Source organism: Astatotilapia calliptera, chromosome 10 (genome assembly GCF_900246225.1).
Source record: "Astatotilapia calliptera chromosome 10, fAstCal1.2, whole genome shotgun sequence".
Taxonomy (NCBI): Eukaryota; Metazoa; Chordata; class Actinopteri; order Cichliformes; family Cichlidae; genus Astatotilapia; species Astatotilapia calliptera.
The window spans coordinates 1,323,395-1,346,480 of NC_039311.1; the positions used below are offsets into that span (position 1 = coordinate 1,323,395).

General features: G+C 41.9%; 2 protein-coding genes across 9 annotated transcripts in view; one reads left to right on the top strand and one right to left on the bottom strand.

Annotated features, from left to right (window-relative positions):
* Nucleotides 1–1,961: 1,961 nt before the first annotated feature.
* Nucleotides 1,962–11,034, bottom strand: nherf4b (NHERF family PDZ scaffold protein 4b). Of its 7 annotated transcripts, XM_026182594.1 has the most exons (11): nt 10,986–11,032; nt 8,468–8,495; nt 4,646–4,710; nt 4,353–4,564; nt 4,060–4,258; nt 3,816–3,952; nt 3,519–3,723; nt 3,240–3,436; nt 2,895–3,104; nt 2,676–2,796; nt 1,962–2,542 (listed from the first exon to the last, which is right to left on the bottom strand). In XM_026182594.1, the coding sequence occupies exons 1-11, from the start codon at nt 11,020–11,022 to the stop codon at nt 2,526–2,528; spliced, it is 1,428 nt and encodes a 475-aa protein (XP_026038379.1). In that variant the 5' UTR covers nt 11,023–11,032; the 3' UTR covers nt 1,962–2,525. The 7 variants fall into 7 exon arrangements, with proteins under 7 accessions (XP_026038379.1, XP_026038377.1, XP_026038376.1 ...); XM_026182592.1 differs by lacking the exon at nt 10,986–11,032 and having other exon boundaries at nt 1,962–2,539; nt 8,468–8,566; XM_026182591.1 differs by lacking the exon at nt 10,986–11,032 and having other exon boundaries at nt 8,468–8,566.
* Nucleotides 11,035–18,878: 7,844 nt separating this feature from the next.
* The window catches only part of cltca (clathrin, heavy chain a (Hc)), a 33,813-nt gene continuing 29,605 nt past the window's right edge, over nt 18,879–23,086 (top strand). For both annotated transcript variants that reach the window (XM_026181101.1, XM_026181103.1), the window contains exon 1: nt 18,879–19,242. In XM_026181101.1, coding sequence (XP_026036886.1) covers nt 19,201–19,242 — 42 coding nt within the window. In that variant the 5' untranslated portion in view covers nt 18,879–19,200. The remainder of the gene's footprint in view (nt 19,243–23,086) is intronic.

The following is a 23,086-nucleotide window of genomic DNA, read 5'->3' on the forward strand; positions in this document are numbered from 1 at the left end:
GACAATGTAGCAGTGCAACACAGGAGCTGTTGTTCCCTTTGTACGTACAGAACGGACGTATTCAAGTGAAAGCCATTCATGACTAAGGACGATACTATGCAGCATTTATAATTCTTTATATTTCTGACTCAATATAACAACAAATTTCAGGGTATTTAGACAACAAGATGTTTTTAATGTAAATCAAGCTTTTCCCATCACAGCAGATTATATAGGAGCACCAGGTCAGGAAAGACTGATAAAAGGTTTTGAGCTGTCTCGCTGCAGAGAAAGCAGAGATCTGCCAGGAAAGGCAGCTAGGACTGAATGCTGCTCTGCCTCTGTAGTACATAGGCTTTAAGTGACCACGAGCCACTGATGGTGTGACAGATTAATAAGCATGCATAAAGTGGAGCTGTCAGGGAGAGGCTGACACTGGCTTTTGGAACAGTCCAACTCATTTTTTAATAGTATTTTTTTATCCTGGTGACAACATCCCGAGACATGCAGACGCAGATTAGACTCTAAACCTTCCTCCTTGATGGATCACTTGGATAAGAATTATAGCCCAAGACTGTTGCTCAGTGCATCATGGGATGATGCTCAGTGCACTGAGTGTTTCAGTCTCACTCACAGTGTGTTTGGACATCACTGCTGATTGTCATCAACGCTTGTCGTGTGTGTTTTGTCCTGTTTTTCTCTGCTCTCGTTTTGTTTCTCATTTCCTGTCTCCCCTCACCCCCAGCCGGAGCCTGGTTGCTCCTCTCTGAGCCTGGTTCTTACCGAAGGTTTCTCCTGTTAAAAGTGACCAGCTGTTATATTTTAGTTTCACTAATCATTTTGTCCTGCTTAAAGAAAATCATAGAACATATTGTTTCTTTGTATGGTTAATCCTCTGCTTTCTTGAAGCACATATACACATATGTATATATGAATAACTGCATTAGTCCTATTAGCCTCCTCATATGGAAACATTCCTTTTTGATTTTTTTTCACCTTGTAGCTCATTTTGCCCAATAAAATGTTCATATTTTGTTAAACAATGATTACTGTTTTGTTTTGCTGCAAAACAAAGTCTCCAGGATTTTATTTTCTTTTAAAAAAACAAACTACATCATCAAACGTTGGGAGGATGAGTGAGCTGGAAGGAGGAAAGCTGAAAATCTAGACTAAAGAATTTTTGTAGATGTACAAAGTTGGGAATTATAGTCTGAAAGGAGACAATCACTGGAAACTTGATTATCATTTTCATTTTCTTTGTTTTGTGTCTTTGTCTGTGCAGTTCATTACAGGCACTAAAAAAGCATCCTCTGCACTCCAAGTGCGTTTTCACTGATGTAAATGACATTTTCAGATAAACGTTGTTTTAGAAAAAATACAATAAAATGTGCATATTACTGTAGTTTGAATTGTGTTTCTACTTTTATGTGTATCGTATATGTGGGACTGTTCTGGAGAATTCACCTGTTATGAAAAGCCACAACAAAAGTGTGATTTCTTCTCCTCATTGTCACGGTTCTGGGTCAGTTTCTTATATTTTGGTATATTTCTGTATTATGATTTATGTTTTGGTTCTGTAGTTGTGCTATTTTGATTATTATTCTAGATTTAGATCGGTGTCAGTCTGCGTCCTTGTAAATTGTTTCTTGTTTCCTGTTTTACTTTGAAGGTCCGTGTCTGGTGTCAGAGTGTTCAGTTTTACCTCGTCAGTCCAATCCCTCCCAGCTGTTTTCCATTCCCTGACTAGTCCCTGTGTATATAAGCCCCGTGTTGCCTTTGTTCTCTGTCGTATTGTTAATGTCTGCTCACCCTCGGTCTCGTTGTGTCTTCTGTTTGCCTGCCTGTTAGTTTATTTGTTTTCCCAGTTCAGTTAGTTTTTGTTCTTCTTATTTTCCTGTAATAAACTGAGTTTCTTAAGTTCACCTCGTTTGGGTCCAATCCTGCCTGCAACACTCAGTGTTATTAATAAAGCCTGAACATCATTATTTTTTTATTGGAGTGTTGATGAAATTGATTTAATTGCACAATATTTGCTACATCTTTTTGTTTTTTAATCTTTGCTCAAGAATGTTTTGTGTTATTCATTTTGCTTTTTCAGGGGAAAAGATCACAAGTCCCAAAAACTATTAAATGTATCAAATATGATACAAATGCCTTTAAAGGGTTCTGTCATCTGAGAGAGCTCTCGTACTTGCATCTGGTCTGTTTCAGGCTTTCAAAAATCTTTCTTGTGATGGGAGAATTTGATCAGTCAGGTGTTTAAAGTAGCATTAAACACAAAAAACTGTTTAAGCAGTGGTCGTGGGGGGAAAGAGCTTCAAGTCCACCATGGTATGGGAGGGGGGAGGGCCATTTGTTGTTGTTTAACCAGAGAGTCGTTTAAGCCGTGAAGCATTTGGTTTCTAGTTTGATTGCATCCTATCTAAGTGAAGTTGTGTGTTGAAAATGTTGGCAAGGATTAAAATCTGGAATTCTTGAGTGGGAGCATCGTGCTGGGAAATGTCTTCGAGGTTTATATCTGTTCCGCTCACAAAGCTGAGATCTCGTTATCTTCTTCCTCCTGCTGAGATACAAACACAAAGTTAAAAACCGTTTTGCCATCTCTGTGCGAGTGACATCTTTGCTGGGTGCTTCAGTCTGTTCCATCTTGGTGTAGCGTGTCGTATGTGTGACTAGCAATGAAGGAATGTGCCCACCTTCTTCCACAAGCATAGTCACATCTTCCAGAGGTTTTCCGTCCACACTTTGTCCATTGACTTCCATCACTACCTCACCCACAAGCAGTCCAGCACTCTGCCCAGGACCCCCAGAAGCAACCTACGAGGCCAAGTAAAAAAAAGTTTACAAGATTTGACACAAAACTGAAGCTTATGACTTTTCTGTGTGTGTGTGTTTATGCAAAAGAACACTAAAACCTGACTGATGAAAGTCCCAGGACTCTGTGGGTCACAGCCTAATTTAAAGCCAAATCCCAAAGGGCCTTTCTGGAGAGAGCAGAGTCTAAGATGACTTGAGGCATGCGTTTCCTTTGGTGGTGAGTTCTCCTCCACAGAAGTCAGCATACTACTCTCCTTTCCTTCATCAGCTGCATCATCCTCACAGAAAAGAAGTGGAGACAGACCCAGCTGCAGGAGAGAAAACAAAGGAAAGACGTAACAATATCCCAGTACCAGGTGTGGCCTCCAAATGGGTGCACCACCCTCGATGTACACTTGAATCAACTGGAAAAGCAGTGCACGTATGTGGTAAGTGATGGCCACCTGCGTATAAAACTCTAGCCCCTTGGGAGTGATGGTGGTGAGACGGACCTCTCGTCCGCTCAGCTTCACTCTGTCCACAACCTCCTCGTGCTTCAGTGACTCCACTGACTCGTCGTTGACCTCCAGCAGCAGCTCTCCATCCCTCACACCCGCCCTCTCTGCAGGACTGCCTCTGGTCGTTTCACGCAGGACGTGATCTGTTGGTTAATATGTACCCAGTTTATTTAACAGCAAAACAGTGAAAATAATTCAGTTTTCAGCATTTTTTCATCATCTCACATGTGCGTCCTGATGGCACTTTCTCCAGCCGTAGAAGAAAACCAAAGCTCTCAGACACAGAGGTCAGGTGGAGTGTTCGGGCTCTATAAGGTAGCTGATGAGGGGTAGCCATGGTGGGCAGGACGGGGAGCCGCCTTTGCGTGTACTTCTTTTCACTCTCGCTGTCGATCACTAAGATGGTGATGTGATCACCACATTTCTTCATCTACAATAAAATATATGGAGATATTATTGTTAGACCAAAGATAACCTGATGTATTATCTGCTGCATCACACAGTTACAAAAAGTCCACAAACCATTTTGCTGAGTGCGGAGTGTGTGAGATCAGACACCATCGCTCCGTCTATCCACACCAGCCGATCTCCCTGACGCACCGCTGCCTTTTCAGCTGCACCTCCTGCCACTGGGTTCACTACAAAGCAACCTTTCTCTCCTACGGAGCCGAAACAGGAGCAGCATCTGAATAACACTGCACAGACTTCAACCCGGACATCTGATCTCAAATCTTAGGCTTCTTGTGATTACAGGGAGATGTTTTACCTTCCAAAGGAGTAACGGTGATGCCCAGACCTGAGACAGGATCCCTGGTGATGTGACAAAGCCTGGGTGGTTTGCAGCTCTCATCCATGTGGGCCAGACGTTGCAGGTCCTGACCTCGGGACACAGCCCGTTCATAATCCTCTCCATCCAGCACTAATAAACACAACTGGCGTCCGCTTACCTTTATCTTCCTAGCCACCTGATTTATACATTTGGAAACGTGACAGATCCAGTTAGACAGCTTTGTGTTGCTTCTCTGGTTTCTATTTAACTATGAAGGAAGCTTGTCTTACCTCAGGGTGAGGAACATCATCAATATAGCAGTTGTTGACTTCTAGCAGTCTGTCTCCGTCTCGAAGGCCGCTACGCTCTGCGACCCCACCTGATACCACATGACTAATTATGTGTCCCTGACGGCCCCTCTCCACACGCAGATGGAAGCCGTAGAACTCGCCATCCTCGCGTTTAAGGATACACGAGCGCGGGATGGGCGTCCACACAGAGCCTGAACCAGAAGAGACACAAGAGAGCTGTCATAAAGCAAGCAGGCTTTGCCCAATGGCTACTACACAGGCAAGCAGGGTACCTGCATCATCTGTGATGACCATCGCTGGGTTGTCTATTCCCTCTTTAGGATTAAATGTAACTTTCCTTAAAAGAGAGACATGTACTTTAATTACAACTTCATAGTAGGTTTTAATGGAAATTATTAAAGTAATTCTCGCTCTGTGTGCAATACAGTGTGTGCAGTAATGCACTGTAATCACGGTGTTGCTTCTAGTTGCTTTCTACATGTAATGCAGTAAAGTTTATGCAAAGTGCACTTTACATATTTAATAAATGGTCTGATCTTGTATCGAGAGTTTTAAAGATTACACGGTTCCAAAAGTCAGCATGCTGAGCCATTCAAACGGTGGTAGAGTCACTGACAGTTACACATCTGTAAAGGTGGGAACACCGTGCATCTAGGGGTCACGTAACACACTGGTGTTGTGTTAGTTTTGATACACATTGCACATCACGACATACATGAACATAAAGAAAACAAAAATGTTGAACCATAATCTTCTTGCCGCGTTCACATTTAGTTCTTTTTTCTTTTTTTCCCGCCTGTCCCGTTTGGCTCTTTTGCATCAGAATTTTTGTCTAAAGGCAAAGAAAGATGCCCAACGGATTTACTTTACCAACTGGGCCGTCCCAGCCTCGCTGTATTGGTCTATTCGATTCACCTTTTACTGTTTATTTTATTTTATTTTCACTTGCTACACACGGGACAGACGTGACTGGGGGAAAGAAAAACAGCGGGGAAGAGGGACGGGGATAAAGGGCAAAAAACAAAAAACAAACAGACAAAAATGCATCTATCAATCACCAGCTGAGAAAGAAAAAAGAGAAAACAAGCAAAAAAAAGAGAGCAATATAATAAACAACATCATCGTGATGATCTATGTGAATGTAACAGTAAATACTAAATATTAAACATTAATGTGCAGCACATAAGATCAACAGAACACAGTGTGCTTTGAGGTAGGAGCCAAAAAGGGTGTAGTTTGTGTGTGCGAGCACCCGTGTGTACACCTGTGAGCATGGACGCGCTTATTTTTAAAAGGTTCCTTCATCTGCTAGAGGGTGTGGGGGGGCCACACAAGAGCTGAGGAGAGTCCCAGATGAGGGGTCACTCAGCAGCCGCGGAGCAGAAGCCAGGGGGTGGCCAACTCCTCCTCCTAGCCCCCCCGCTCCAGCAGGTCGCAGAGAACGGGGGTGAGAGAAGACTCCAAACCTCCCTCCACCCGCTCATTGTAGTGTTGATGCATGTGTGTTCTAAGGTGCATTTAAAACCCAGGAGGGCTTGGAGCTACCTACCAGAGAGCAGCAGGTAAGCGCATGGTCCCTCCTGCTAGCCCTCAATGTCTACGTGTATTTAACATTGAGAGGTGGGCAACGACGCCAGGGGTGAGGTGTACACCCTGATGGTACTTTGGACTCCGTGATTGTGCCCACCCCCAAGATCCTATATGTATGTGTAATGAGAGTGTGAGTAATGTGAATGTCTAAGTTGTGGGATAAAATTGAGGCAGAGGCAGCCAGAAGGGGACGGGGGACGGGGGGGGGGGGGGGGGGGGACGGGGAGCCTCCTCTGCACCCTGGTGATATACCCCTACTCCAAGGTCCTGCATGTGTGGGTGGTTGTGGTGGAGCGGGAAGAGGGAGGCAGCTGGAGATGGGGAGGGAAGGAAGGAAGGAAGGAAGGGAGGGGCAAGTCCCCCCCGAGCCCAGTAGGCACCCCCATACTCTGCAACCCACCAGGGCAGTGGTGGTTGTTTGTGGCAGCAGCGCCGCCCGGCCCCACAGAGCCCGGGACAGCCCACCCGACCCCACCACAGAGAAAACTGCACCCACCCCGTCATCCACTCATCTTCCAGACTACACAAGACAATAGACGCCCAGGCTGAGATCTTCCTCCACCTCTCCTGTATCTCCCCCTCCTGCAGAGTCAGTTCCTGAAGAGAGGAAAGCTCCTGCAAGATGTAACAACCTCCCCCACAGTTGAAGAGCCCCCCAGGTGGCTCGATGCACTGGCGGCACCCCGCGCCAGGGCTGAGCCCCCCATGCACCCACCCGCCCACAACCCTGGCGACACACCAACCAGGACCAAAGCCCCCAAGGCCCAGCAAGGACCCCAGCCCAGAGACTGAGCGCCCCCAGAACCTCACACCCACCCAAGGGCAGCCAGGCTACCAGGTCAGTAACCCACGTCCGTCAGCACAGACCCTCCCCTAGCCCCGCTGCACGCAGCCACCAGGAAACCGTCACCTAAGAGTCAACAGAGCCCTTAATAGGCCATGATCGATACTCCGGGTTGAGCCCGGGGTATCGATCCCCACTGCTCCTGGGGAACCCCCCGACGCCCTAAGCCTGTCCCTACCCCCACACCAATCACAACAGCAAAGGTGGGACCAAACTATGACCCCCCACCCCCACTAGGTGATGAAGGAGCCCAGAGCAATTGATCTGATGTGGTGGCAGAGGCTGTGTCAAGACTAATGTAATCTAATAGATAATTTCTATATTGGTTAGAATTAAGATTATTTTTATTTTTCCAGTTCATGAGGACTGTTTTCTTGGCTATGCATAGGGCAGTGAAAACCATATGGGCGATATTCTTTTCTGTAGTGACATTATCTAAGCTGCCCAACAAACACACTAAGGGGGAAGTTGGAATGTTACATTTCAGACACTTTGATAAGTCTTCACATATCTCGCGCCAAAACTTCTGAACTGGTGGACAGAACCAAAGAGCGTGGATATAATTGTCCGGTGAATTTGCCTGACAGTGTGAGCAGTTGTTGGAAGCCGTAAAGCCCATCTTCAACATCCGATGACCTGTATAGTTCACTCATTTAGTTCACTTTTATTCCTCATACTGAATTGTTAAATTTATCTTGTGTTTTATTTTCCCTCTTTTACTGGTGCTGGGAGGTCGGTATGTCTGCTGGCATCAAGTGAGCCTGGGATGGGCCCTAGAATATTACAGGAAGTGCTGATTGGTGCATGCCACATTTTGCTAAATGACTAGTCAAAAATACAAAAGTAATCGTCTCTGATTCTTGAGTTATATACTTTGTTATTTTGTATTTGTTTACTGTTAAGTTAAAGAAGCGATTAAAAGGTTGCTTGTGTTTTTTGCTATTAGATCATTTGATGTTTTATGTTTCCCCTTGTGTGTCTCGAGGCTGTCGGGTCAATTTTGGTTATTGTTGGTTTGTTCAGATTGAGTTTGCATCTGTTTGTTTTATATTTACCTAAAACTAAACTAAAAATTACATTTGGAACTTGGAAAATGGAATAAAATAATAATCATAAAAAAAAATAAAGTAACCTTTACTTTAGTTTTTATTGTAATACCTGCGCTGATGACATATTTCCTCATTAGAATAATAAACACTGAAATGAATGAAAACTAAACTAAAATTAAACATTTTCAAAAACTTTAAAAACTAATCTGAAAGAAGAAAATCCATCCTGGACACTAAGTTCGAAATGAATTCAAAAATAAAATAATAATTAGAAAATACAAAAGTAAATACAAACTGTAGTTTGATGTGTCACTTATGTTGCCATTATAACGTAAGCTTAGTTGTTTTTAAAGCTGCACAATTATAACTTGATTTTTTAAAAAGAGTCTTGGTTTGTTTTGGGGGATCTGAAACGGTGCCGTGTCGATCTCTCACACAGTCAAACACATCCTGTCAAACTGTGTAGTTACTCAGAAATAGTGCTGAGAGGATGTGTGTGGTCATGTTCATGCTGACCATCATATTTTATTAGCTGTTACAGTGAAATTGGAATGGCCACTGAAACAAGTCAAACGCATTAATGCATGAAATGAAATGAAATGCAGACTTACTCTCTCAAACCACCGTCAGCCACCAAACCTGCAGAAATTGCAGTAAATATCAAAGTAACTGTATGTATGACATTTAAACAGTACATTTATTTCACACACACACACACACACACACACACACACACACACACACACACACACACACACACACACACACACATTAATTTGAACATGCGGCTCTGTGAAAGTCTGCAATGTTCTGTCTGCCAGACCGTGAGGCATCAGCTCAGCAATCAGAGCTGGATGTGACTGGTGACTCTCAGTAGAGGGTTCATCAAACAGGGACTGACTTTGATTATCTTTAGTCTTTGTCCTCTAAAAGCTGAAGGAATTCAAAAACCTGAAAGCTGAAAACGTCCAAAAGTGCGTGACATCACGCTGCATGAATGAGTGTTGTTTTATAGATGTAATCTGAAAGCAAAACTGATATTCAGTAAGATTTCATAAGAGACTCATTTGTTGTCTCTCTTTCTTCTTCTGCTTTCTCCTTATCAAGGGTGTGGTGGAGGGATGGCACAACACAGAAGAGCCTCCTCGTCAGGCCAGGACTCTGCAGTCTATTTACACCTACACTGGACACTCTTTCAATGATGAGGATGTTCACATCCTGGACAGGGAGGAACGCTGGTTTGAGGGCGGAGTCAAGGGAAAGACCATCTCTGAATCGAGGAGGGGGCCTAAGGATACATCTTTTGCCATCTTACATGCTGTGATTGCAGCCATTCCCCAACTCTCTGTGAATGGGACTCATGGACATTGATCAACAGCCACTGATCAATGTTCATGAGAATTTGCATATTAATGATCAAGGAACTGACCTCACAGCCCATTGTTCCTGGTGCTGGTTACATTGTGCAGATGTCCTGTTTATAAGGTTGGAAACCTGCAGTCAGCTGGGACTGAAGACGTCACCTGGATGAGTGACGACATGTTTCTCTCACTGAAAACATCCAGATGATCAGAATCAACTTGTACAGCAGTACCCACTAAGGTACCGCCCCCTTGGACAGCATTCTTCTGAACTCCACTTTACAGAAACGTTAAACTTGTAACAATTTTTTTACTGCAATTTACCAGAAAATGGATTTATCTGGCATTCAAGCTTTATCTCTGCACCTCACCACACACAGCAAGAACAGACCACTGTGTGCCACCTTGTCACTGAAATACAAGACCGATACAGAATGAAGCAAATGAATGAGAATGAAAGGCTGTCTTAAATACTTTTACATCCATTTTCTCTTATCCAGTTTAGACAGCCAGGAGCACGGCCCAGCGGATGTTGGGCAAGAGGCAGGCTTCATTGTCACCAGGTTTGTCAGTCTGTTCCAGGGCGAATTTAACTAAACAATAAATAAATGAATAAATAAAAATGGCTATTTTATCTAAATTCTTATTGGTTTCAACCACTTTAAATTTGAAAAGAAACAGTGTAAACTTTAGCAGTGCCTTTCCTACGTAAGAAGAAACACTCTGTGGACTAAAGTGTTTGTGCTGATGTTGGAGCTCCGCTGTATCGAGCCAGCTGAGCGGTGGAGACTTTTATGGGTTTTATGAGCCTCAACATTCGGCGACCCCAGTGAACTCTCTAAAACGACCCACCAGTGTTTGTAAAGAGCGTAGATGCTTGACTTTACACACCTGTGGCATTAGGACCCTTTTCCATATAGTGCATGTATAGCCTTAAGGCCCGAGGCAGTTATTGATGTTCTATAGTTATCGGACTTTTCTCATATTACAATAGTCCTGACAGAAAACTGGCAGGAAAGAACGTTTTATTTTTAAGAGTAACTGCTGTTGTTAAGGAGCAAGAACACACTCAGCTAACGTGCTCCACAATAATAACTTGAAAAGTCAGAGACACAAAGTGTCGCCCTCCTCTAATCTACAACACTCCTTATCTGTGGTCGAATATGCCAGCTACGTGGAGTCCTTGTTTCTCTGTCACAGTGTGAAGTGAATACAAACATTAAAAAGAAATGGCATGCTTAAGCCATTTACTCCCAGAGAAATCCAGATTTCAGAGCAAATCTACGCAGCTCTCATGAACATATGGGCACAACAGCGTATGCTACAGGTACTTGAGTGCAGCTAATGGGTCACTGAAACCTTTTTTTTTAATGATCTAGGACACGTTGATCCTGCAGACACTCAAAGACAAAGTCCTGGAGCTCAGCTCAGTCCGGGGAAAACTAGAACGAGCTATTCGAAGTATGAATGATAAACTGGGATTAATCTTTCCTACTTTTTTACTAGAAGTATCCAGTTTTGAAACATTTTAAATCTATAATTCATTAACTTTAACTATTTAATCAATTCAACACTGTTCAACTGCAACTTTCTGTTAAAATAAATCCCAAATGCTTTACAGTAGAAAACAAAAAAATGTGATACACGTTTTGATATAAGGAAACAGAAAAATAAAGCGCACATAAGGTTAAACTGTCCAGAACAAAAGGACAGCATAGATTCGACTGATTAAAAAGCAAAGACAACGCTCGAAGTTTGAATGTTTTACCTCTGCTTGATTTCATGGTGTGTTTCTTTCCCATCATGTGCCACAGTTTGGCCACAGTGGGAGTACTCTCTGTCCAAATATTTATTTTGATTCCATGGAGAGACTCCTCCCACGCTCCTCCCCTTGAGATACACTGCAGTAAATGTTTAATCTGTGTGTGATAATTTCAGTGTACACCCTCTTCCTGTGGGTAATGTCTGTACTGCAAAGTTCAGTGGACTGAAAGTACAAAGACTTCCTGTTCTGTCTCAACAAATGACTTTTAGTTAAAACGGGTTTTAATTTAAACTAATGTGTGCCCGCTTACAAGAGCGATAGGCTGTCAAAGCCTGAGCTACAGAAACTGCAATAAAATTTCAAGAATGGGTTTAAAGTTGAACTGACTGGAAATAAAGACAAAAGGAAGATGGAAGAGATGTAAGCAATCAGAAGTCAGTCATCTGGACACTGAACAATGCTGGGCATCCTCTGCACACGGCCATAAACAATCAGAAGAGTCTGTTCAGTGACAGGTTGCTTCTCTCAAAGACAAGAACTAACAGACTTAAAAACTCCTTTGTCCCACACGCCATCAGACTGTCTAACTCCTCTCTGGAGGGGAAACAGGAGGACAAAGGAGGGGGGAACAACTAAGCTGTAGTGCCTCTTCACCTCACTGTACAATACCTTGTGCAATACTTTTTGTAAATAGTCAACGGTGCAATAGACTCAATACTTGAAATGTGCAATTCACTTGTATTTTTATTTTTATTCCTATTTATTCCTATTTATCCCCTTTGTATATTTTATTTATATTTGTTTCTGTATTTATATATGTGTGTGTGTGTGTGTGTGTGTGTGTGTGTGTGTGTGTGTGTGTGTGTGTGTGTATATATAACAATTCTGTAACTGTAACTTCGGTCGTTGCTGTGCTTTTTTTTTGGAAGTCGAATTTCCCAGAGGAACCCACCCGAGGGATTAATAAAGTTCTATCTTCATATATCTTACTGGGATGTTACCCTTTAGTTCAATTTGTCTTAAGTGCGATAAGATTATTTTGACTAGAAACAAGACAAATATACGTGCTAAGATTTTGAGTTTTTGCAGTGCATAACAGCAGGGTGTAAGATGCTAGCAGCAGGGCATACATGGAACGCCAGTGTACAGAAACATCTGTGCCAAGTGTGTCCTGGAAGCCCTGAGGTCAAAATGGGAGATGCCCCCACGAGTGGTGGAGAATGACTGAGCTAAGATCCTGTGGGATCCAGATACAGACGGACAAAGTGATGACTAACCAACCGGATATACAATGGCTTGCAAAAGTATTCGGCCCCCTTGAACTTTCCCACATTTTGTCACATTACAGCCACAAACATGAATCAATGTTATTGGAATTCCAGGTGAAAGACCAACACAAAGTGGTGCACACGTGAGAAGTGGAACGAACATCATTCATGATTCCAAACATTTTTACAAATAAATAACTGCAAAGTGGGGTGTGCGTAATTATTCAGCCCCCTGAGTCAATACTTTGTAGAACCAGCTTTTGCTGCAGTTCCAGCTGCCAGTCTTTTAGGGTCCATCTCTACCAGCTGTGCACATCTACAGACTGAAATCTTTGCCCATTCTTCTTTGAAACAGCTCCAGCTCAGTCAGATTAGATGGGCAGCGTTTGTGAACAGCAGTTTTCAGATCTTGCCACAGATTCTGGATTGGATTTAGATCTAGACTTTGACTGGGCCAGTTCTAACACATGGATATGTTTTGTTTTAAACCATCCCATTGTTTCCTGGCTTTATGTTTAGGGTCGTTGTCCTGCTGGAAGGTGAAGCTCCGCCCCAGTCTCAAGTCTTTTGCAGACTCCAACAGGTTTTCTTCCAAGATTGCCCTGTATTTGACTCCATCCATCTTCCCATCAACTCTGACCAGCTTCCCTGTCCCTGCTGAAGAGAAGCCCCCCCAGAGCATGATGCTGCCACCACCATATTTGACAGTGGGGATGGTGTGTTCAGAGTGATGTGCAGTGTTAGTTTTCCACACATAGCGTTTTGCATTTTGGTCTCATCTGACCAGAGCAGCTTCTTCCACATGTTTGCTGTGTCCCCCACATGGCTTGTGGCAAACTGCAAACGGGACTTCTTCTGGTTTTCTGTTAACAATGGCTTTCTTCTTGCCACTCTTCCATAAAGGACAACTTTGTGCAGTGCACGACTAATAGTTGTCCTATGGACAGATTCCCCCACCTGAGCTGTAGATCTCTGCAGCTCGTCCAGAGTCACCATGGGCCTCTTGGCTGCATTTATGATCAGCGCTCTCCTTGTTCGGCCTGTGAGTTTAGGTGGACGGCCTTGTCTTGGTGGGTTTACAGTTGTGCCATACTCCTTCCATTTCTGAATGATGGCTTGAACAGAGCTCCGTGGGATGTTCAAGGCTTGGGAAATCTTTGTGTAGCCTAAGCCTGCTTTACATTTCTCAGTAACTTTATGCCTGACCTGTCTGCTGTGTTCTTTGGGCTTCATGGTGTTGTTGCTCCCAATATTCTCTCAGACAACCTCTGAGGCCGTCACAGAGCAGCTGTATTTGTACTGACATTAGATTACACACAGGTGCACTCTATTTAGTCATTAGCACTCATCAGGCAACGTCTATGTGCAACTGACTGCACTCAGACCTAAGGGGCTGAATAATTACGCACACCCCACTTTGCAGTTATTTATTTGTAACAAATGTTTGGAATCATGTCTGATTTTCGTTCCACTTCTCACGTGTGCACCACTTTGTGTTGGTCTTTCATGTGGAATTCCAATAACATTGATTCATGTTTGTGGCTGTAATGTGACAAAATGTGGGAAAGTTCAAGGGGGCAAAATACTTTTGCAAGCCATTGTAGTGGTGGTAGACAAACAGAAGGAGAGGGCCGTAGTGATAGATGTGGCGATACTGAATGACAGCAACATCAGGAAGAAGGAACACGAGAGAGATGTTAGGTTACTTTTTATACGTTGTTCAGAGACATGCACTCTATGTGGAACATTTAAAGAGTCAAAGTTTCTTCTTTGTAAAAGAAATACAGCTGGTAGGGGAGTGAAAAGCCTTTTTCCACAACAAAAAGCAAAGTCAAAGTAGCCACAGGGTGTGTGATCTGGGAGAGACTCTCACAAGGATGATAAGTTATTTCATTTTTAGCAGAGAGAATGTTGCAATTCAGGATAAATAAGACACACCAGGACAGAGCAAAACTACCAGTAACAACTTTAAACATGGAAAATATTATAATGCTGCAAGCCATATATTATATGCATGAATCTGGGACCTGACTGGTGATGCCATTTCATATACACGCTAACCCACTGAGCTAACCAGGAACCAGAAGTATTTCTTCTGACTTTTCTGCTGTTTAAATAATTTTCCATTTCCAGTCATTCTCACTCCCTTTTTATTGAGTACTTTAGCATTTTGATTGTTCAGAGATCATATGCTTATGCCTAAAGATGCGCCTCGTTACAGTATGAGAACTGGGGCAAAACTCTTCCATCAATTCAAATTTTACATTCACAGAGGTCTAATTAGAGCCTCGCTCCACTAGGTGGCATCAATATCCAAATAACTGCCTCCAGTGAAACCAGTCCTTCAAGGTTTTATTGAAATGCAGAAAAACATGTTTTTGTAATTCAATTATCTCAGAAATAGTCAATAAAAGGCTCATTATTTCTCACCTTTCACCTCATGCAAAAATGTTGTGACAATGCTGGTGCTGATTTAGGCTGTCATCTGTGGCTTGTGACACACTATACTGCTGCCTGTTTGAAAGGAGCAAAGGCCCTCACACAGTCAATTAGTAACTTCCCCTTGAACTGTTGTTCAAAGGTTAGGCTACAATGCACATGTGACTGAGGTGCATGAGCAGAAATGTAAAGGGTCAAGATGGTCAAGCATTATTTAGCGTGTGTGTGTGTGTGTGTGTGTGTGTGTGTGTGTGTGTGTGTGTGTGTGTGTGTGTGTGTGTGTGTGTGTGTAATAAACTAGAAACTGCTAAATTATGAACACAAAAACACAGCGTGGCATGTGTCCCTTAACCACTGGCTGTTTTAGTGACACAGGCAGATGAAGGAAAAGAGGAAAGGGGAGAGAAACAGAAGAGGAGCTTTTCAATGTCAGTTCCGGATCCCAGTGTCAGTCCCTCTCAGTCATTCCTGATGGGATCCTCCCAGCCACAGGAAGACATGGAGCTCCCATCTGTGGCTAAATGCTTGCCAATGCACTGGGGTGTACTAGCGGTCAAGAAATGGGTAAAGGAGACAGTCACCTTTTTGTAAGTTGCTTCCAGTTACACATATCCCTGAGTCCAAGCATGGCTGCTCCTTTCACTGAGCTACATGGAAGACGCTTCTGTTATAAGACAATCAGAATGAAAGACCAGGGCAAGGGTGGCATAACTACCAGTGCTGCCCCTCATTTTGCATGAAATCTGCAGCTATACTTTCAGTGTCAGCAGGCCAGTGTGACGTGCTGATAGTCCCAAAGCCACTCTTTCATCGTAACACACATGGTGTCTCTGTCTTGGGTTTCCTCGCCCTGTGAATCCATGGCAACAGCAGCCTGAATGGTCTATTCAGGACTCTCTACTACGCTCTCCCCTGAAACTATAGAGAAGTAAACAAACGCCATAGTTGGTCTGTTCCAGATGCAGGCACACATTATAAGTAGATGAGTTCTTTTCATAAGACTTGGACAAACAAAATTCATCAGTTCATTTCTGGAAAAACTTAAATTGAAAATCTCATTGTCCTCTGCATCTCAGCAGCCTCCACTGAACTTGCTTCATATGTGCTTCATGTGAGTCAAGAGTGACAGTCAGGCTGGTTTTCACACTGTGTGCATTCGTGCAGATGTGTTTATGTTTGTGGCCAAAAACCTTCATCCCAACAGCAGCCAGACTGTACAATAAGATAAGATAAGATAAGAGATAAGATAGAACTTTATTAATCCCTCGGGTGGGTTCCTCTGGGAAATTCGACTTCCAAAAAAGCACAGCAACGACCGAAGTTACAGTTACAGAATTGTTATATATACACACACACACACACACACACACACACACACACACACACACACACACACACACACACACACACACACACACACACACATATATAAATACAGAGACAATATAAATAAAATATATGAAGGGGATAAATAGAATAAATAGGAATAAAAAATAAAAATACAAGTGAATTGCACATTTCAAGTATTGAGTCTATTGCACTGTTGACTATTTACAAAAAGTATTGCACAAGGTATTGTACAGTAAGGTGAAGAGGCACTACAGCTTAGTTGTTCCCCCCTCCTTTGTCCTCCTGTTTCCCCTCCCTCTCCCCTCCAGAGAGGAGATAAACAGTCTGATGGCGTGTGGGACAAAGGAGTTTTTAAGTCTGTTGGTTCTTGTCTTGGGGAGAAGCAACCTGTCACTGAACAGACTCTTCTGGTTGTTTATGGCCGTGTGCAGAGGATGCCTGGCATTGTCCATAATGTCCATCAGTTTCTTTAATGTCCTTTTCTCTGCCACTGTCACCAGAGTGTCCAGCTTCATGCCGACCACAGAGCTAGCCCTCCTGATCAGTTTCTCCAGCCTGCATGAGTCCTTCTTTGCTGTGCTGCTCCCCCAGCACACCACAGCATAGAAAAGTACTCCAGCAACCACCGACTGGTAAAACATCCTCAGGAGCTTCCTGCAGATGTTAAAAGACCTCAGCCTCCTGAGGAAGTACAGTCGGCTTTGGGCTTTTTTATACAGGTGCTCTGTGTTGCATGACCAATGCATGACAATGCATGACAATGCATGACAATATGCACAGAGGATAAATCAGTGTTGAAACAGCTAAAAAAATAAATATGGGTCAAAATGCCCTTGATGCAGTAAAATGAAGTCTTTGTGACATTTCTGTGTATTTTTTTGTGTATTCTTCTGTGTATTTTAGCACATTTTTGGCAGTTTTACTTTTTCCTCATTCATTTATTGTTTTCTACTGTATGTCTAATACAGTGCGTCTAACAAGTGTGAGATTAATAAAGTCTAAATCCATCTATGTTGTAGTAAAGAACAAATGTGATCAGATAAGATAAAAGTAAAGGAGCTTAGATGGGTGGGATCTAACCAATGAAGGGTGTCGATACATAAGAACATATAAGAAGAGTTGGCCATTCTGACTCAGTTATCTTTATTTTATTTTATTAGATATCCATTAGTCAGGGCAGCACGGTGGCACGGTGGTTAGACCTTCTTGCCGCACAGCAAGTGGTGGAGTTCAATTCCACCATCAGGCCGGGGTCTTTCTGTGTGGAGTTTGCATGTTCTCCCTGTGTTTGCGTGGGTTCCTTCCAGGTACTCCGGCTTCCTCCCACCGTCCAAAGACATGTAGTTAATTGATTAATCCAAATTGCCCATAGGTGTGAATGTGCGAGTGAATGTGAGTGCGAATGGTTGTCTGTGTCTGTTAGCCCTGTGACAGACTGGCGACCTGTCCAGGGTGTACCCTGCCTCTCGCCCAGCACCCCCTTGCGACCCTGAAAAGGTGAAGCGGATGGATGGATAGATATCCGTTAGTCATGCTATGACTCATCATCTTTCGTATAAACACTGAATCCTGTTTGTTTGTTTTTTAATGTGCAGAACTGGCTTAGTCTCTGTTGTTGTTCAGTTCTCATCTGCAGGGAAGAACAACAATAATCTGATCAGATGTTCACCACCTCAAATTTAATCCCCCTATAACACACTTTATGCACAGTAATCTTGGAGGATGGTACCACAGCTAGGCATCTTGACACATGATTGACTAATACATGCAGATCTAGTCGTTTTCTTGCGATGTCTGTTTCCTCAGAAGCTATAATTGCTGGCTCGACAGAATAACATTTCTGCTGAAAGGTCAGCTCACTTAAGAGATGGCTTTCCCATAATTCAGTTTTATGTTGAGCAATAAGGTTACATCCTCTGCCAACAGAAATTGTGGATGTAAAAAAGGGAAATGAATACTCACTAAAATGCCTGCACACTCCACCCAACACGTATTGCATGCATTTGAACAAAACAGAAAATTTCTGCTATTAGACTTTCTAACCATAATATTTCACACATTATAATTCCTTTGACTGCCAAATTATAGAAAATAGATTCTAGTCGTCATGTGAATTCATAGGTATAGATTTCAGGGAGAACACAAGGGGACACAGCCTTACAAATATGTAGGACACACAAAGTTAATAAATAAATAAATAAATAAAAAGCTGTAAAACTACTGAGGAATGTGTTGACGTGTTAAGTATACTTTTACAATTAAAGACATTTTCTTGATAAATTAATGCAGGGGCGATTTCAAAAATTCACCAGAACAAGTCCCCCCAAACCCCAAGGCTGAAATTAAACAACACAAACACAATGGCCTGTATCAATAGGCACTGTAGTGAAAACTTAGTCCTTTAATGTGAACCATGCTGTGTACACTGCGTACTGACCAGTAAGTTCTTGTTAAGGATCAAGAAAATATATATTATGATAAGGAAAGAATCTCCTCTGCGCATTTAAATCGTAATTTAAAGTAATTTAGCGCTGTCCCGTAATTAGAATAAAGTTGAATTACTCGTTTGAGTACCGAGTGATCGGATTGGCTGAGAGGAACAAGTGTACAGCTACTATACACCGCGTAGGAATGACGTTAATTTAGAAAGACGAATGATGTGGCAAAAATCAAAGGGCGAACAGAAAGAAGTAGTCCCACTTTTACGTTTGTTCTCATATATTTTTATGCTGAAGTTCATTGTCTTATTTTGATATTTTAAAGAACAATTAAAATGTTATAAATGTTTCAAACAAACGGCAACATACTAAGCACAGTTCACGTTTTAAAAGTCGAAATACGTATCCATCCGCCTTATTGAGTGCACTTCCATTTCCGGGATGTTTTCTCTGCTGACCAACCTCCACCGCCATTGCAGGTCCAGGGAGTCGGTGTAGTGACAGTCGTTAGCCGGGGAAGACCGCAAGTAAACAGTTAAGGGAAGGAATAAAAAACAAATAAAGTACAGTCACACCGACAGCGCGTTTTAAATAAGGCGTAGAATTCGCTTACAATTGGACTTTAGACTAGAGACTTCCTGGCTGTCCGGCTAGGATCTGAGAGAAGCAGCCGTAGTTTGTTAGCATTAAACGAGACCGGAGGAGAGTGAGAGAGGAACCGCCATGGCTCAGATCCTGCCTATTCGCTTTCAGGAGCACCTGCAGGTATGTGAATCAATGAATGGTTAAATTGTTTGATCAAGTTCATCTTTCGGTCGCAATAACTGCCAGACTGGCTGTCGCTTCAGAGACTCTCAACACAAGTTTGAGATTGCTAGCAAGCTAAGTTAGCGTTTGGTGCTACGCTAACTAGCTTGACAGGGTGGATGACGTTTGTCTTGGCTAGTAGCATCAAGCATTCTTGCTAACACTTTGCTTACCCACCCTCGTTCGCTTCTTTAAGTCTGAAGTACAGAAATACAGCTTATAAATAATGCTAATAGGTCGTAGTGATGAACGGAAATATGTGTTTACCATTTCTCATAAGTATTTGCCCCATTCACAGCAAAAGTGTTCATTTTCTCGGAGTGGCTATTGCTGTCGTTGGTATTAATCGTCACTATCAGTGCCTTGTAATCGTCTGATTCAGAAATGAAATAGTTATCCTTATTGTCGCCTGTTGCGACACCGCTCAATCGATTTCTTCAAATCACCATACGGCGCAAAAAAAATATTAAAACTTCTACACCCGCCTTATTTGTCTGCGCCCTGATTATATGTACCGTCGTGTTAATTTGAAAGTGATTATTTGACCTTAAGGGGATATCACGTTGGCTGGTTGTACAAATGATCATGTGGTATGTTAGATAGCAATCCAGCGCCCGTGCTGAATGACTTTGCCAAAGTTAACTGTGACTCAAGAATTCACGGAGCCTCCTTTTCTATTCAGTACTCTTTCTTTTTATCTCCGAGGCACACCTTTATCGCAACGGAGCTGCTATTAAAGATTTTTATGCTGTTTGTAAGTTCTTCCTTTTTGTGCACCCCCACGTATTACCTGGATTGTACGTACTTCATGCTTTAAATGGCCACACCTTTACTATAATGCCAATAAAACTGCTTTCAGGTCAGGTGGAGGAAACAGGAAGCCTATGGGTCAGTCTAAAGTGTTCCTGACTTTCAAGATGTAATGAATAAAACATAGACTTTTCGTGTCTAAATCAAGCTTCAAATGGGAACTCTGATCCACCCAAGTCTGTATTTGGTCTTTATTAAACAATTATCTCTGTTATCCAATGACTAAAGGCTTTGGGTGTCACATGAGACTAATAATTTGGTGTCAAGAAAGACATTTTAAGCTTTGATCAGTAGAACTGACTTGTAAAAAGGGGGTCAGGCATTATGTTCATTGGCTCAGTCACAGGTTAGCTGAGTGGATATTTGAACACCAGGTTCCTGATGTTACTTTTTCTTGCTGTTCAGACTCTGATCCTAATTGCATGTCTTAAGAGATTAGCAGTGTAGTAGTATGGTACCGCTGTTCTTGTTCATAGCAGGTAAATGCTATGGGTTGGCCAGACTGTAATTTGTGTCTGATAAATCTGTTAAACCAAAGATGATTAACATTTTCAGTACAGCGCAGCATTCCCTGTTACTACATTCTTAATTCATAAAGAAGTTAATTCATGTCACAGACATTGATGAGTTAATATGTAGGCCTATCACATGGGGTTGTATGGAGGCTGAGCTTCACAAAGCTATGCAAAGACCTTTTGTGCCTAGAGTTACAATGAAATTATTATTGAATGATTTTTGACATGCTTATTAAGTCCTTTTGGTTGTAGAAGCAAACAGAGCAATACAAAATTGGCAAATTGCATTGTGACTTAACTAGTATTTTATCTTTAGTGAGGGGAAAAAGCGCTGTCATCCCCTAACAGTGCATCTTTCGCTTTCAAATGTGATGACCATTTAATTCATTGAAATCACAAATTTCACAGTCAGCTGCAAGGTGAATGTATTTTTTGTGCTTGTTCTTTGGTCCATCTTTAAAAACTGACGCTATAGCTTTTAATTAATGTACTGTACTGTAATTCTCAGACTCACCAGGTTATGTTATGTGACAAACACAAAGAGATCTTCAGCACATATCACTAATGCATGACCTGCATATGCGGTTTCATTCATGATGCATATGGAGTTTCTGAACAAATGCATGGTAGAATCACTGCAAGAATTTCTTTCACTTTTGACTTGGTCAAACTCTTTAGCTGTCCGTTTAATTATACTCATGAAGTAATCTTTTTTTTCTAATTATACCAGCTAATGGTTACCACTATTATGAGTGTGTTTAAGCTTGGATTATCTGTGAGAAACATCTTATATCTTTCTTAGTCCAATTACTGAAAAACCAGATGAAGCTGAACTCATTTGATCAAATGAGTAACTGTCAGTGCCTGGATGCAAATCTGTCGTTTCACCTTATGGTTGATGTTCTTTTTGCTTTGTTCATGTGGAGCAGAAATATTTACATAGTGCTGCTAGCCGTGTTTTATTTCTTAAGCTAGTTGGCAGGAATCCATCCAATATAAGATTGTGGCCCAATGGTGATATTTTATAATTAGTACTATTGTGATCACTAGCCAGTGCCAAAACCATTTATACTTTTATTTTATGGATAAATAAAATATAAATTGTGCCATGAATACAAGAATGTTAAAAAAAATTCAGCTTCTCTATCGTTGCATAACATATGAATCATCATCACATCTCATTTTCCAATAGGCTAATCTAAGTCCACAAAGCTGCCTACCAGTGTTCAGCTTATATTGTTGCATTTCTTTTGGGTACTAGTTAGTAGTAAATCACCGTATAGGCACTGTTTGAGTCTACACCACTGTGTGCTTAGCTGTGATTAACAATGGATTCGGAGCCTGTTAGACAGACTTGAAATTACCTCAGGTATCTCTTTTTTGTTTGTTTAATGTCTTAGGCTGAAAAATTGGATGTATCATAAAACATTCTTTGTGCAAATATGCATATCTCAGTTATGGACCATTATAGCTCCTTCACATCTAGCTCTACTGCTTTATTTATACTTTAGACTCAAATGTCCACGGTGAGACCGTCCTGATGTCAGGTCATGGTTTATGCTTTTGTTTTTCACCCGTGAATTCTCAACCAAGCGAGTTCAAATACAGACAGACTTTAAGATTTGCTTTAGTGTTAAGTCAAAGTCAAACCCAATTTCAATCACTCACACAGTTTTGCATCATGATGTATGCAGGGATATTGTTTTCAATGCCATGTTCAAGGTTTTTTTTTTTTTTGGTTTTTTTTTTTTTTTTTTTTTTTTAAAGCCTAAAAGTGATTTTGGATCACCCTTCAAGGCTGCTGGGTGTCACCAGTGTTGGGTGATAGCTTAATTATTTTGCTCATTATTCATATTCTGACCAAACTGACATAAATGTCACGAACAAACTGGATGTTTGCTGATGTTGTGCTTAAATGGATATTTAAAGGTATGCTGGTTAATCAATTAGTCGGCACAAAGCTTGAATAAAAGCTTTAGATTAATCAGTAACTAAAAATTATACTTGAAACCACATTAATTTGGTTCTATACTTTTGAATCTGAACTTTTATAGATGTAAAACATGTCGAAATAGGATTGTTGCATTAATCATGTCGATTTTACTGGATCTGAATTGGAGAGCTGAGGCACTGAGCTAGCAATACATGTTAAACTTGGTAGTCTCAGTCTTTGCAGTTTCCTCCCTCCCTTGGTCTCCCTCACACTATCCATCTGTGTGTCATCCGGTCTACTTGCACATCTTGCATTTTTATATATCATCCATTTATATAGTGTAGTGTTGACTCCAGTCAAACAGACATGATAGCATAAGTGACAGTGTCACATCTTTCCCTCACGTGGTATAACCTTCAGTTTGCCATTCAGAAAAAGAGATAATTGTCATTTAGGTTTTAGTGGTGTTATTGTTCTGACAGAAACCAGTCTCAAAGTAAGCATGGGAGTGTAATCTGTAATCTTCAAAAATGGCTCCAGTTTG

Bases quoted from the DNA above. Each gene is read 5' to 3' on its own strand.
- nherf4b (XM_026182590.1), bottom strand. From the start codon at position 8,553: ATGTACTGTTTAAATGTCATACATACAGTTACTTTGATATTTACTGCA. The intron at 4,711-8,467 runs GTAAGTCTGCAT...CTCTCTTTTAAG, and splicing joins GCTGACGGTGGTTTGAGAGA to GAAAGTTACATTTAATCCTA. The intron at 4,259-4,352 runs GTAAGACAAGCT...TGTATAAATCAG, and splicing joins ATGATGTTCCTCACCCTGAG to GTGGCTAGGAAGATAAAGGT.